Source organism: Dipodomys spectabilis, unplaced genomic scaffold (genome assembly GCF_019054845.1).
Source record: "Dipodomys spectabilis isolate Male_0828 unplaced genomic scaffold, ASM1905484v1 ptg000004l, whole genome shotgun sequence".
NCBI lineage: Eukaryota > Metazoa > Chordata > Mammalia > Rodentia > Heteromyidae > Dipodomys > Dipodomys spectabilis.
Window position 1 is genome coordinate 4748648 of NW_024870681.1, and position 12331 is coordinate 4760978.

The window sequence follows — 12331 nt, forward strand, 5'->3', positions numbered from 1 at the left end:
GAGTCTCCCTCTGCACTGAAATGGAGTAGTGTGGGCCTGGAGGTGGATGGGTGAAGGACTGAAACCCTAAGTGGATTTTCCTGGCTGGAAAATCCTCAGCCAAGACAAGAAACCTGGTCATTCAACTCAGAGGATGCTTCCAAGCAGCAGCCCCCATTTCACAGAAGAAAGAACCAAGGCTTAGAAGTGAAGCAAGCTGACCATGCTTCAGCAAGCATCTCTTGTCTGCAGCAGAGAGCAGACCTCCCTCCAGCCCCATGACCAGGATCTGTGGGAATTGTGGGTGGCCCCCCCATAGCCTGCAGAGGCAGAAGGGGAGGGGAGGGGGTGTCAGGGACCCTCCCTCTACCTGCCCACCCCCTTGTCCTGGCCGTCACGTGGGACATGAGGATGGCTCTCGGGTGGCTGGTGACGGGGCCTCAGCTCCCCGGCCGCGGGGGAGGGAGGGTGGGCTGGCGGGGACGGCGGCGCCTGGCAGCGGGGGATTTGGATGCGGGGGGCGGGCCGCGCTGGGAGGGCTGGAGCTGGGTCCTCCGACCGCCCCGTTCTTCCCGACATGCCCCGGGCTGGACTTCGCCTTCGGCGGGGCCGCGGGGAGCCGCACCGGAGGTGGGTGAGGCCGGCGAGGCTGGCTGGGCCGGGGCAGGGCGGAGGCGAGGAGGGGGGGGGGAAAGGGGGGTGCACGGGGTCGCCCCGAGCCTGGTGCTGGGGGATGGTGGGGAGACGCGGATTGGGGTTCGGGGTGCGGCCGTGGGGATCGGTTCCCCAATGCTTTGTTTCGCCCCGTGGGTCTTGGCAAGCTACAAGTTGGGAACGAAAGTTGGGGCGCGCGCGCGCTCCTTCCCGGGCCGGCCCCTCTCTCTGCTCTTCCCGGGGCCCGGGGGTGGGGGTCGGGGTGGGGGTCCGGGGAGGGGGGAAGGCTCCCCCCTTCTCCATGCAGCTTGTCACCCTCGTGGGTTTACTTGGAGGGGAAGGGAGAGAACGGGAACAGGAAAACTCACCACGAAACACAAAGAGAAAGAGAAGCGCACAAAGAAACGTCCACGCAGACAGACCAACCAGGAGGGACGAGGGAAAGTTCGAGAAAGCTTACAGACAGGCAGAACACAGGGGAAGAAAGGAAAGCAAGCCTGTGGGGGTGTTCTTGGAGGCCTGGGGGCTGGGGGAGAGGGAAAGAAATGCTGAGGAGGGAAGACTGGAGATGGAGATGGAGATGGAGAGATGAAGGGAGGAGGAAAGAGCATTTGAGTAGAGTAGGAGGGACCGGAAGAAGAACCACACCCCTGGAGAAACTGAGGCAGACTTACCCCTCCCCCTTTCTCACTCCCCTCCCTCAAACCGTTAGAGCTACAGAAAGGAACCAGAGATCTCTTGAGGGAGCAGCCCTGGAGACCTCCAAGGCGGCTTTCCTGGCAAGTTAAGCCCCATCAAGTCCATACCTTCTCTACCTGCCAATTTCTCAGTCATTCTTCAAAACCCAGCTGAAGCATCACCACCACCCCCGAAAGTATGCAGATGCAGTTTTTCAGCTCTATCTATCTATCTATCTATCTATCTATCTATCTATCTATCTATCTATCTATCTATCTATCTATCTATCTATCTGTCTGTCTATCTATCTAATCTCCAATCTGCAGAATCGAGTCCAATATTATAGATGATCCATGTATATTTATTGAATGTTAAGAACATTTGGATCCTCTAAGATAGAAAATGTAGACTTAAGTGCAAAAAAAAAGGAGAGGCACCACCCTGGAGTCATAGAGATTTAAGTCAGAGCATCCATTTTTTTTTTTTCCATTGGAAAAAGACCAGAGAGGGTAGGAAAATGTTCTGAAAGGGATGCAGGTAGGAAGTTTGCAAATATATAACCTCATGAATGGGTGCTTCTCCGAGATGTCCTTGTTCTTCTGGCCTCTGAGTTTAAAACACGGTCATGTCCTGCATGAAAGCACTTGAGGAAATGACGGATGACCTATGCAAGGATGGTCCCCTAAGATTACATCCTCTGGTGACATCATAGCTGTCTTAGTTTGTGTAAGTTCACTCATGGTGTTTGACAGTGACAAAATGGCCTAATGACATAATTCTTAGAGTGTGTAATTGTGTCATCAGGCCTTACTTCACTACAGAGGGGAAAATGTCTTCAAAGTGAAAACGGTGATAGACAATGAATAACAGAATTGGTTAGTTTTCCACCACTGAAAATAATGATCAGAACCTCTTACAGAGGAATAGGAAGGTGAATGACCAACTCAGTGTGAAGTAGTCACCTTCTGCTTCTTGACCATGTAAACGTGAACTATTTCCTTAACCTTCCCGAACCTCAGTGTCCTCCTTGTGAAATAGAGGAATGAACACCTTTTTCAGAAGGCTGGTGCTGCAAGAGTTAACACACAGAGTGTCTGGCACACAGGAGATCCTGGTTAATACAATCTGTCTGCTTCTGCAGTGAGTGTTCTTTTATGCACTTTTTTTTTTGTAGATGTTAAAACAATGCTAGTAAAAAGTTTTCTTTTGTCCCAGGTTTAGCAACTAACCTGGTCCAACTGGGAAGCAAACTCTTTTAATAAAGGAAAAGGCAAACAAGGTTATGGCGTAAAATGCACCTAGGTTCTCTTTAGGCCCTTGACAGGTCACTCTGCAGGTACCTTAGGAGGAACCTAGAACCCACTTCTCACCCCATTTCCTATTTCTGGCAGGTGAGACCTAACTTTCTCCATCCCTTGATATGGCATCTTTACTAGGTCTGCCCTGACCTGTGTTCTCTCAAGCTCTGGCCTGCGTGGAGGATGTGAGTGGGGCTGAGTCAGGAGCCACTGGAAGCATGGAGACTGTGGTGATTGTTGCCATAGGTGTCCTGGCCACCGTCTTCCTGGCCTCGTTTGCAGCCTTGGTGGTGGTTTGCAGGCAGCGCTATTGTCAACCCCGAGATCTGCTGCAGCGCTATGATTCCAAGTAAGTGGGCTGTAGATGATGAAGTGGAGAGATAGGCACTGACCAGAGAAAATGAGAGGAATAGAAACAAGACCTCAGAGCTTAAACATGTTCCTTAAGCTCCCGCAACAGTGGGTCCACCGATAGTCCCTGTTTTCTGGGCCATTGAGAAAGTTACCAAGCATATTTATCTGTCATGAAGGTATGACAGCTGGCCACCTCACTTAGCAGGGGGACAAGCCAAATCCCTTTCTAACCAAAGTCCTGGGAAGTGAAGTCACATACACACATGCAATCACACATCTAAGCATCAGTCGCTGTGCATCAGGAGATGCCAGCCAGGATTGTCTCTTACAGAAGATTTCTTCATGATATGTCTTTACATGAAATAGATTTTGTAAGCAAAATCCTGTTTTTGGTTTAGGAGTTTTAGATGGACAGATCCTTAAGGGACTGTGACAACTACTTGGTAGTTTCTTTTACCTCTCTATCTCAATTCTGTCAACATTTCTCTAGTGGTTAATAATTAGTAAGTGCCCAGATACATGATCCAGCTTGCATTGCTATTACAGAGAGTGTGAGAGTGCTTCTCTCCCTAACCCCTTTGTCTCTCTGAGTTAGATATATAATCCAGTTGATCTAGAACTCCTCATGTAGTCCAGGCTGGCCTTGAACCTCAATGCTCTCGACCCAGTCTCCAAAGTACTGGGATTACAGATGTCTGCCACCAAGCCTATTTTGAGTTTTAAAGAACTCTGCTGTAAAGAAGGTGGTTTTCGCTCACCTCATTCTCTAGGATAGAGATCAGGGAGTGGGAGGTGAGTCTGTGACCAGGAAAGGGATGCTGATAGGTGGTGTGGGCAATAGGAACTTCAATCTCTTCATACAGTGGAGACTTGAAGGGAAAATAAGCGATCAAAGGAGATTGTTTTGTCTTGCCTGAGTCTGTGTAACTGGAAAATTATAGCTCTACTCTTTGTCTAGTAGCACATCTCATTCTACTTCACTTGGGTTTTGGTGCCTTTGGTCTGCCTTCTTGACACACCATAAAGCTGTGTGCTCTGCCCTCAACTGCGGACCCGCCTGGGTTAGATTTGAACCTGGCACAGGTGATCACTGCCCTAACTTATCCACTCCTTTCATCCTTTTGAGACACGTAGGTATGGCCACCTGCCTTCCATCACTGTACACAGTACCTGAGAAAATTAACCTATAAGGAGAACAGGCTCGTTGTCTAGAGTTTCTAGTATTTAATGAGGTGGACCTCATTTTAGACAACCAGTAGAGATTCTACATGGCTGTTGTGGGCAGTGTATGGAGTAGCAAACTAGTTGCTTCATGAATGGGAAGCGGAAGAGAAAAACGAAGGACCAGCATCCCATAATTCCCTATGAAGGCTCTTCCCCAATGACATGAGGACCCTCCACTAGATCATCTTTTTTTTTTTTTTCTTTTCTGTATTTTTGTCAGTCATGGGGCTTGAACTCAGGGTCTAGATGCTATCCCTGACCTCTTTTTGCTCAAGGCTAGTGTCCAACTACTTTGAGCCACAGTGCCACTTCTGGTTTTCAGGCGATTAATTGGAGATAAGAGTCTCATGGCTTTTCTGCCTAGTTTGGCTTTGAACCACATTCCTCAGATCTTCCTGAGTAGCTAGGATTATAGGTGTGAGCCACCAGCACCTGGCCATAGGACCTCCTTATTAATGGTCCACCACTTCTCAATAGTATTATCTTGGGGACCAAACATTCAAATGGTAGCAGTAGGCTGCAACCAAGAGAGGGCCAGCTGCAGTCATCCGTCATAAAACCATAACAGGATCCTTTCCTTCCAGGCCCATTGTGGACCTCATCGGTGCCATGGAGACCCAGTCTGAGCCCTCTGAGTTAGAACTGGATGATGTTGTTATCACCAATCCTCACATCGAGGCCATTTTGGAGAATGAAGACTGGATTGAGGATGCATCGTAAGGCCCAGGGGACTTTCTGCTTTATCTATAGCCTCCTGGGTATGGCAAAGGGGCTTCTGGCTTCTTTTGCCAGAGCACTTCTCTAGATGCCCAGTGACACGCTGGTACTGGTTTATCTCCTCTGCCCTCAGTGTTTGTAGAAATCAGAATAGGACCTGATGGCATTTTTCCTTACTACCCCTCTTCCAGAGCTTATTCTTGGGGTGCCCACGAATTTGACAGTCAGGCTCCAGGAGTGAAGCTCCTGTTTTCAGTATCCCTCCGAGAGCTGTCTGTCCAACAGGAGCTGCTGTGATGTGATATGCGTCTCCCACTTTTTCTCTCCCTTGGGCACACATTTATGGGGCATTGCAAGCAGGGCACTCACTAGGCCAGGCTGGGCAGATACTGAAATGATGGGAAGATAGAATTGTACCTTATACAATGTCATAGAAACTATAGGTGATCTCTGCACAGTGCAGTGGCACATGAGGAGGCAGTTTGAAGTTTGCCTGGGGTAGGGAGGCTGAGGTGGTCTTCATGAAGGATGTCACCATGGATTAACTTTTGATCTGAGTTTGAAGGAATTCATCAGGATGAAACTAAGGGGAAGAAAACATTGGGCAGAGGGAACAGTCTATCAGAGAGATAAGTTATAAAGCACATGACTTGACAGTGTTAACTGAAGAACTGGGCTGGGGCCAGGAGGAAGACAAGGCTCAAGGGTTTGTGTGTTTTAACCCTTAGGCATCTCTGCCCTCAGGTGTTGCACTAGAGGAGGGGCAGGAGTGGGAGCTGAGGGGAAGTGGGTTCAACTAGAGTAGCACTGATGTCCTCTTCTTGCTTTCCCAGGGGTCTCATGTCGCACTGCATCGCTATCTTGAAGGTAATGGTGGGATTTCCCTGAGAGATCAAAGGCCATCAATGCATCCTAGATGTGGATGGAATTGAAAGGGACCTCAGAAAGTGCATGGACCCTCACCAAGAGGCCGTGCTTTAAGCCTGACATTTGGAATGTCTACCCATTGCATCTATTCTTGCTTGGTTGGTTTGCTTTACTTTAGGATTCTCAGTCCTAAACTCTTAACACAGTAACCTGCAGGAAGGATAGGGTAGGGACCACCAGCCACAGTTTTCACCCACTGAGGATAAAGCTGTGTGCCTGAAGGTAGGTAGCTAAAACCCTGCCAAGGGCAGACAGGGTTTCTTGCCTTAGTCATTTTTTTGTTTTTGTTTTTATTTTTTTTTCATAGAACTCAGCCCTGAGCAGTGAGTTGAGTTTAGTATTTGGAACTTCAATTATTAGAAAGTTTTCCCTAGCTGCCATTGGCTGTGACAGTAGTCAGCCAAATAGGACAATCAGATTTTTTTAAGTTGGGAGGCTGACTTTTGTCTTTGTGTTTCCATTCATTTATTTTCCAGTTCTTGCCTGATGTTATCCTCCCCACTAGAATAATACTACTCAAATATTTGGCAAAATGCAAATAGAAGTGTTTCCACTTCTTTTTGTCTCTTTCTTTGTTTATTAATTATTCAAGATTTCAAAAGAGACAACTTGTCTTTTCTCCAGGATCATTCACTAAAAGATATTAAAAAGTCCTTTATCCTGCCTCCTCTTCCGCTGTCTCTCATGGGGCAAAAGAAAGTCTAGGAGGAAATTGTTGCCGAGTACAGGCTTATTATTTAATTCCAGGAAGCTCCTTAGATATATGAATACAGCTGTTAGATAGAGATATGGTGATAGATACAGTATGCTAAGCATACTAACTGCAGCAATTAAGCCGTATTATATTTCCCTTCTCCCAACTAGAATGTGTCCTAGGCCTGAGCTTGGTTCTCTGGCTTCACCTGTGAGAGAGGGAAGATAACTGGCACCTGTGGTGGGAGATGAATCAGCCGGAGGGGGTCTTATTGGATTAGAATCAGTGGTCCTTTCTGGCAACTTGAGATCAAAGTTTAGGTCCTTTCTCTTGGCATCTCAAGGCTCTTGCTCAGTCACCTGTCCTTTGAATCCCTGTGCTGGGCTTCCTACCTGGCAGGCTCTTTAGCTTTCTGCTATTGTCTAGTGTCAGGACAAGCAGGCAGTGGAACATCTTTGCGGGGATCGAGGAATATTCTGTTCTAAATGGGGGAGGCAACAGAGGGGGAAAACAAGCTCTGGGGGTGGGGGCGGTAGACAGCATTGTGGGTGGGTGATGAAAAGAGTGGGTGATGTCATGGGCTTGTCCATCTCCACGTCCTTCCACCATCAACTTGATAAACGTACTAACAATACATCACCCTCAAAAGTTGTGGAAATACAAGCCATTTTTTGGAGAACGTGCTGAAAGGGAACAAGTGCCCTTTGTCCAGCCCTGCATCTGTACGCATTCCACTTCCCAGCCTTTAGGAAGAATTGACCACGAGGTAGAGGACTAGAAAGGTTTTCCCCCCAAGTTAGTCGATAGAATTAGAGCACATGACTTTTCTTAGACAGATTATTCAGCTTAGGCTCCTGTGGACTAAACCTCTACCCTCCATCTGAGGTCCTGTGTCTTTTCTCCCCAGCCCTCCATGCTCTTGGTTTTTGCCTCTTCCCACCCTACTTCCTTTCATCTTTGTGTAGGGTAGTGGCTAGCTCTTGGGAGGCATCTGGAGTGGGACTCTATTTGTCTCTACAGTCAAGTCAACCCTCATCACCTCTCTGCCTTGTGCTGTGGTAGATTTGTCACACTCTGACAGAAAAACTCGTTGCCATGACGATGGGCTCAGGGGCTAAGATGAAGACCTCAGCAAGTGTCAGCGACATCATTGTGGTGGCAAAGCGGATCAGCCCCAGGTGAGTGGTCAACCATCTTGAGGTGCCTACACTCTATGAGGGAGGAGGCTGAGGTGGCCAGCAGGGCCAGGCTCTACTGAGAAACTGGAAGTGGACAACCTCTATTATCTGTGTCTCCGATTTTCCCAGAACAGCTACGAGGATGTAGATTCCAAAGTTCAGGTGGATCTCCCACCATCCCCACCTCCAGCAAGTGTCAGTGTGATAGGTTTCCAGCAGTTCTGTTTTTGTGTAGCTCCTGGTTAGCTGCTCCCATTCTGCCATGTGCCAGCTGGGCTGCCTCTTTTCCCTGTCCATCCACCCAGATGCTGTAGCCAGCAGGCACATTTCCCCTGGAGAGTCTCCCCCAACCTCCACCCCCCAGCCATTTCCATTCACCTCCAGGACAGCCTATATCTGGACTTGGGATCACTTTGCCATTTGGGAGGATACCTGCCTTTCCTTACCACAGTGTTCCTCACTGTCTTTTGTCCAGTGGGCAGCTGCCAGGTGGGAGGTGAAGCCATATAGCATTCAGATCTCACAACTTGCATCTGTCTGCAAAATCCTATGGGGGAGGCATGCGGCAGGATTGTAGTCAACAACTACACGCCCTCACAGGCTGGATTTTGCCAAGAAAGATAAAGCCCTTTTCTTAGAGCAAAGTGCTGTATCAAGTTTGTGCTTCCATCTGGTGGCTGGTATGTAGATATACCCCAGCCCAGAAAGGAGCCAAGTCCAGAAGGTTTCTTTATCAGTCAGTCACCTGGCTCCTCTGGCTGGAATGGCTCATTGTGAGTTCCAGGGCCCTGTGGAGAATGACGTGGAACCTGCCCTTTCCCTACCTCAAGATTAACCAAATGAAAACAAGGAGCTTCCTGTGGGTGGGCGACCTGTGAGGAGGTCTTCTGAGGGCAGTGACTTGGTATACTTGAACTCTGCCAAGTGAGTGGAGAAAGGGGGAGGAAAATACTCCAGGAAGGCCTCAGCCCAGAACAGCTCTTGGCTTTTCTTTGGCTTTGTCCCAAGTGGGTGTGGCTACATGGTCTTTATCAGCCCTGGTTGGCCTCTTACCTTCAGAACCACTCTCCCCTCCCCCCACAACCAGGCTCTGGGCAGACAAGCAACAGATAGTACTGCTTACAAGTCACATATTCCACATTGCTCATATCTCCTGGACCCTTTTCCATACTTTGTGTCACTTCTAGGAGTCACTTGGGCTAGAGAGTCCCTGGAACAAAGGTGATGAGGCAGTATTTCAGGAGGGGCCAGGAGAAGAAGCTAACTGAGGTTTTTTAAGGAGGTAGGGTTTACAGTGTGCCAAGGAGAGGGTATAGCACTGCCACAAGGGTGTCCTACCTTGGTGCTCACTGACCTGTCCTGCAGAGCATCCCTGAATCATGTCTCTAGTGTTTCTTGCTGTAATTTGGTGAGGGATCTTGCTTTAACCTTCTCCTTCACACTTTCTCCTGTTGTGGCTTGTCCTGTTGTGCCTCCTGCTTCATTCACTCTATATATTGTGTTGATGGTGTTTAAAGAAGAGCAGTGCTCTGGGCACTGGAGAAAAGAAAGGGCTGGCTACCAGGTGCTGAGGGCCACTGTGCCTCTGTACTTTCTTTCTATCTCCACTGTCCCAAGTGAGAATGAAGGAATTTTGTTCAAATGCTTTTAGAAACAGAACTATCAACAAAGATTTTGAGCCCGTCCTGGACCACCACAAATCCAAATGGGTTGTTGTTCTTTTCTGAAATTGCCTTGAAGTAATTAACCATGGTCTGTAGTATGTGGGGAAGGAATGCAGAATTGCTGTTTGAACTCAAATTGAGCTGGTAACTTTTTTTTTTTTTACTGTTCTATGTAACTGTATTTGCATGTCCCCTGAATACAAAAGTGGTAAAGGCTTGTAAAAGTTAAAATACTAGATTATCTAGAAAATGAAGTGCTCCTCAATTTTAGGAGGTGACCACTATTAAATATGAGTATTCCTACAGCCCCACTCCTTCCCTAGACCTCCATATTTCATAGCTTTTGTTCACTTATTTCCAAGTTTTATGCATTGTCTGACATTTGTCTTTTCAGTTGACCAGTAATCTGAGGCATCATTCCCTTATGTGTGATCTTGGGCATTTAAACCATTGGAACCGAAACAAAACAAAAGCCATAAAAACCAACACAAAATATTCTGTAAAACAAAATATTTCTGCCCAGCTTCTGCCCAGAGGATGCAGAAGCAGTGTGAGAATGAGCCCTGAAAGATGGAGTCTGGACTAGCCACAGACAAAGAGGAAGGTAGAGAAGCAGATGAGGAAAGGTGCAGTATTGAAAATAGTCTCTTTTGCCTCCTCTCAGAGTGGACGATGTCGTGAAGTCGATGTACCCCCCTCTGGACCCCAAGCTTCTGGATGCAAGGTGAGAAAGTGGAATGCCCAACCTTCTTTACACTCTGCCAGTTCACTGTCCTTGTACAGCTGCGAGATTGGCCACTTGGGTTCTTTAGAGAGGACTGCTTTGCTGGCATCCCAAGGCATTCACTTCCATGTGAAAGGTCAACCTCCCAGTGAGCCATGCCTGACACCTTGCAATGAGAGGACCAGTTTTAGGTCTAGTAATTTTCACGCCCTCTCCCTTCTTTACTTTTCCTACCACCTCTGAGATCTTTGGATCCCACATCTAGTGTGTAGGGCTGTGGCGAGCAGAGCAAAGAGAATGGAGGTGACATGTCAGCCACAGCAATTCTCATCTACCAAGTACCCCTAGACACCTCTGTTCCTGACCTTCTAATTCTGCCTATTAAAAATCATGTTCTTTCTTCCTCTGATTCATGACTATCTTGTGCACATGCTGTGTAATGGTTGCTGGATAGAAAGTAGTTTTGGTTTCTCTGCCCCATTCCTACTGTTACCCAGCTTTGGCTATGGGTTAATTATCTGTAATATCCCCAGTTGCATCAGGTGTACTCACTATATGAAAGGTATTACATATATATATATATATATATGAATCTTTAAGTGCAGAAAAATCTCCTCCTCAATTTGATTTTCAATGATATTTTGATTTAAAGAGTTAATAAGCCAGTACTGGACTTACTGATTTGTGATCAATAAAGAATACTCAAGTTGAGGACATATATCCTGTCTTTAAGGGGCAATAAGTAGCTGGAGATACAGTTGCTTGTAGAGTTGGCCACATTGGAGCTGTTTCACAAAGCACCCTACTGAGAGCTGTTAATGGATGTGCTTCAGGAAGTGGCTTCTGCAGTCTTAAGTTTGTGAAATGCTGCATCTTCTAGTTTTCCCCTTGGGAGCTCTATCAGGAACCTCAAAGTCTTCAAGACAGTCTTCATCATTAACCTTGTTTAAGGTAGCCATCCCCAAAGCTATTTGAGTATGGACCCATTATACCTCGTATCCACCAACCTCTCAGGAGATGGTCTCCAGTTTGGAGAATGCTAGGCTAGAGTGGATCCACTCTAATTTTTGTGCAAAACCCCTCATTTTCCAGGGAGCCAAATCTCATGTTTGTTTCCCCCCCCCTCTTTTAGGACCACTGCCCTGCTCTTGTCTGTCAGTCATCTGGTGCTGGTGACCAGGAATGCCTGCCATCTGACTGGGGGTCTTGATTGGATTGATCAGTCGCTGTCTGCTGCCGAGGAGCACCTAGAAGTCCTTCGAGAGGCAGCCCTGGCTTCGGAGCCAGATAAAAGCCTCCCTAGCCCTGAAGGTTTCCTGCAGGAGCAGTCAGCCATTTAGTCCTGTAGGCCAGCAGGGGGCCATGAGGGCCATCCTGCTTCTCTGCTGGGTGGCTAAGCTGTGCCTTCTTCTTCCGGTAGAGTTAGTTGTTTTCTGGGGCTCAGGAGTCCAGCCTTGTGTGCAGAGGGAAGCAGGGAGCTCTGGCTGTGTGTGCTTCTGTTGCAGTGGCAGATGACGGCTGGAGTGTGGCAGCCTAATACCATGGTTAAGGAGATGCTGCTCACTACCTGTACGGCAGTGTGAAAAACCGGCCGGCTGTCGGCTTGATTTAACTCACCTAATGTTTTCAAGAAAATTCAGCTGCCCTCTTAAGAATCAGAGGTTTCACATGAAAATCAAGATGTGTGGCTTCTTTTGAACAATCAGAGCTGTGACAGTTTGCACCAGCATTTTCAGAGACAATCAAAATTTAAGAAGGAGAGGTCACTTCTGTTAGACTCTTCTCCTACTGGCCTGGTTTGTTTTATTTATGTTAGTTTACCCTCCTGGTCCATAAGGCATCTTGAGTCCTCCTTCCCTTTATAGGTTTGGATTTGAAACTCAGCATTATAAAGTTGATTGTCACCCCCCTCCCTTTGTTAATCATTATGCCTACAATGTTACCTTGCTACCATTAAGTGAATAGTAAATTTATACTTCTGTTTTCTTTAAGTGCGTGGTTACTGAGTCAGATTCTTAGGGTGTGGTGTGGGGTTGGATATTTTTGGAAGCTAAGGATGAGAGTCGCCTGAGAATCCTGAGGACGCCTCATGTGTAGGTCTCTGAATCAAGTATTTGAGGTATTTAAGAGTTAAGGCACCAATGAAGAAAGTGCCACAAAGCAGTTCCCCAAGAGCATTGGCCCCATGAGGGGTATATGCCCCTTTCTCCTGGTGTCTGTCTTGCAAATAGTGAAAGATG

General features: G+C 47.5%; 1 protein-coding gene across 2 annotated transcripts; it reads left to right on the top strand.

The window, feature by feature from the left end:
- Nucleotides 1-550: 550 nt before the first annotated feature.
- Nucleotides 551-12082, top strand: Tmem98 (transmembrane protein 98). 2 transcript variants are annotated; one of them, XM_042692253.1, is made up of 8 exons: nucleotides 562-609; nucleotides 1825-1830; nucleotides 2708-2958; nucleotides 4772-4903; nucleotides 5738-5771; nucleotides 7588-7703; nucleotides 10032-10091; nucleotides 11224-12082. In XM_042692253.1, the coding sequence occupies exons 3-8, from the start codon at nucleotides 2828-2830 to the stop codon at nucleotides 11429-11431; spliced, it is 681 nt and encodes a 226-aa protein (XP_042548187.1). In that variant the 5' UTR covers nucleotides 562-609; nucleotides 1825-1830; nucleotides 2708-2827; the 3' UTR covers nucleotides 11432-12082. The 2 variants fall into 2 exon arrangements, with proteins under 2 accessions (XP_042548195.1, XP_042548187.1); XM_042692261.1 differs by lacking the exon at nucleotides 1825-1830 and having other exon boundaries at nucleotides 551-609; nucleotides 2748-2958.
- Nucleotides 12083-12331: the final 249 nt, after the last annotated feature.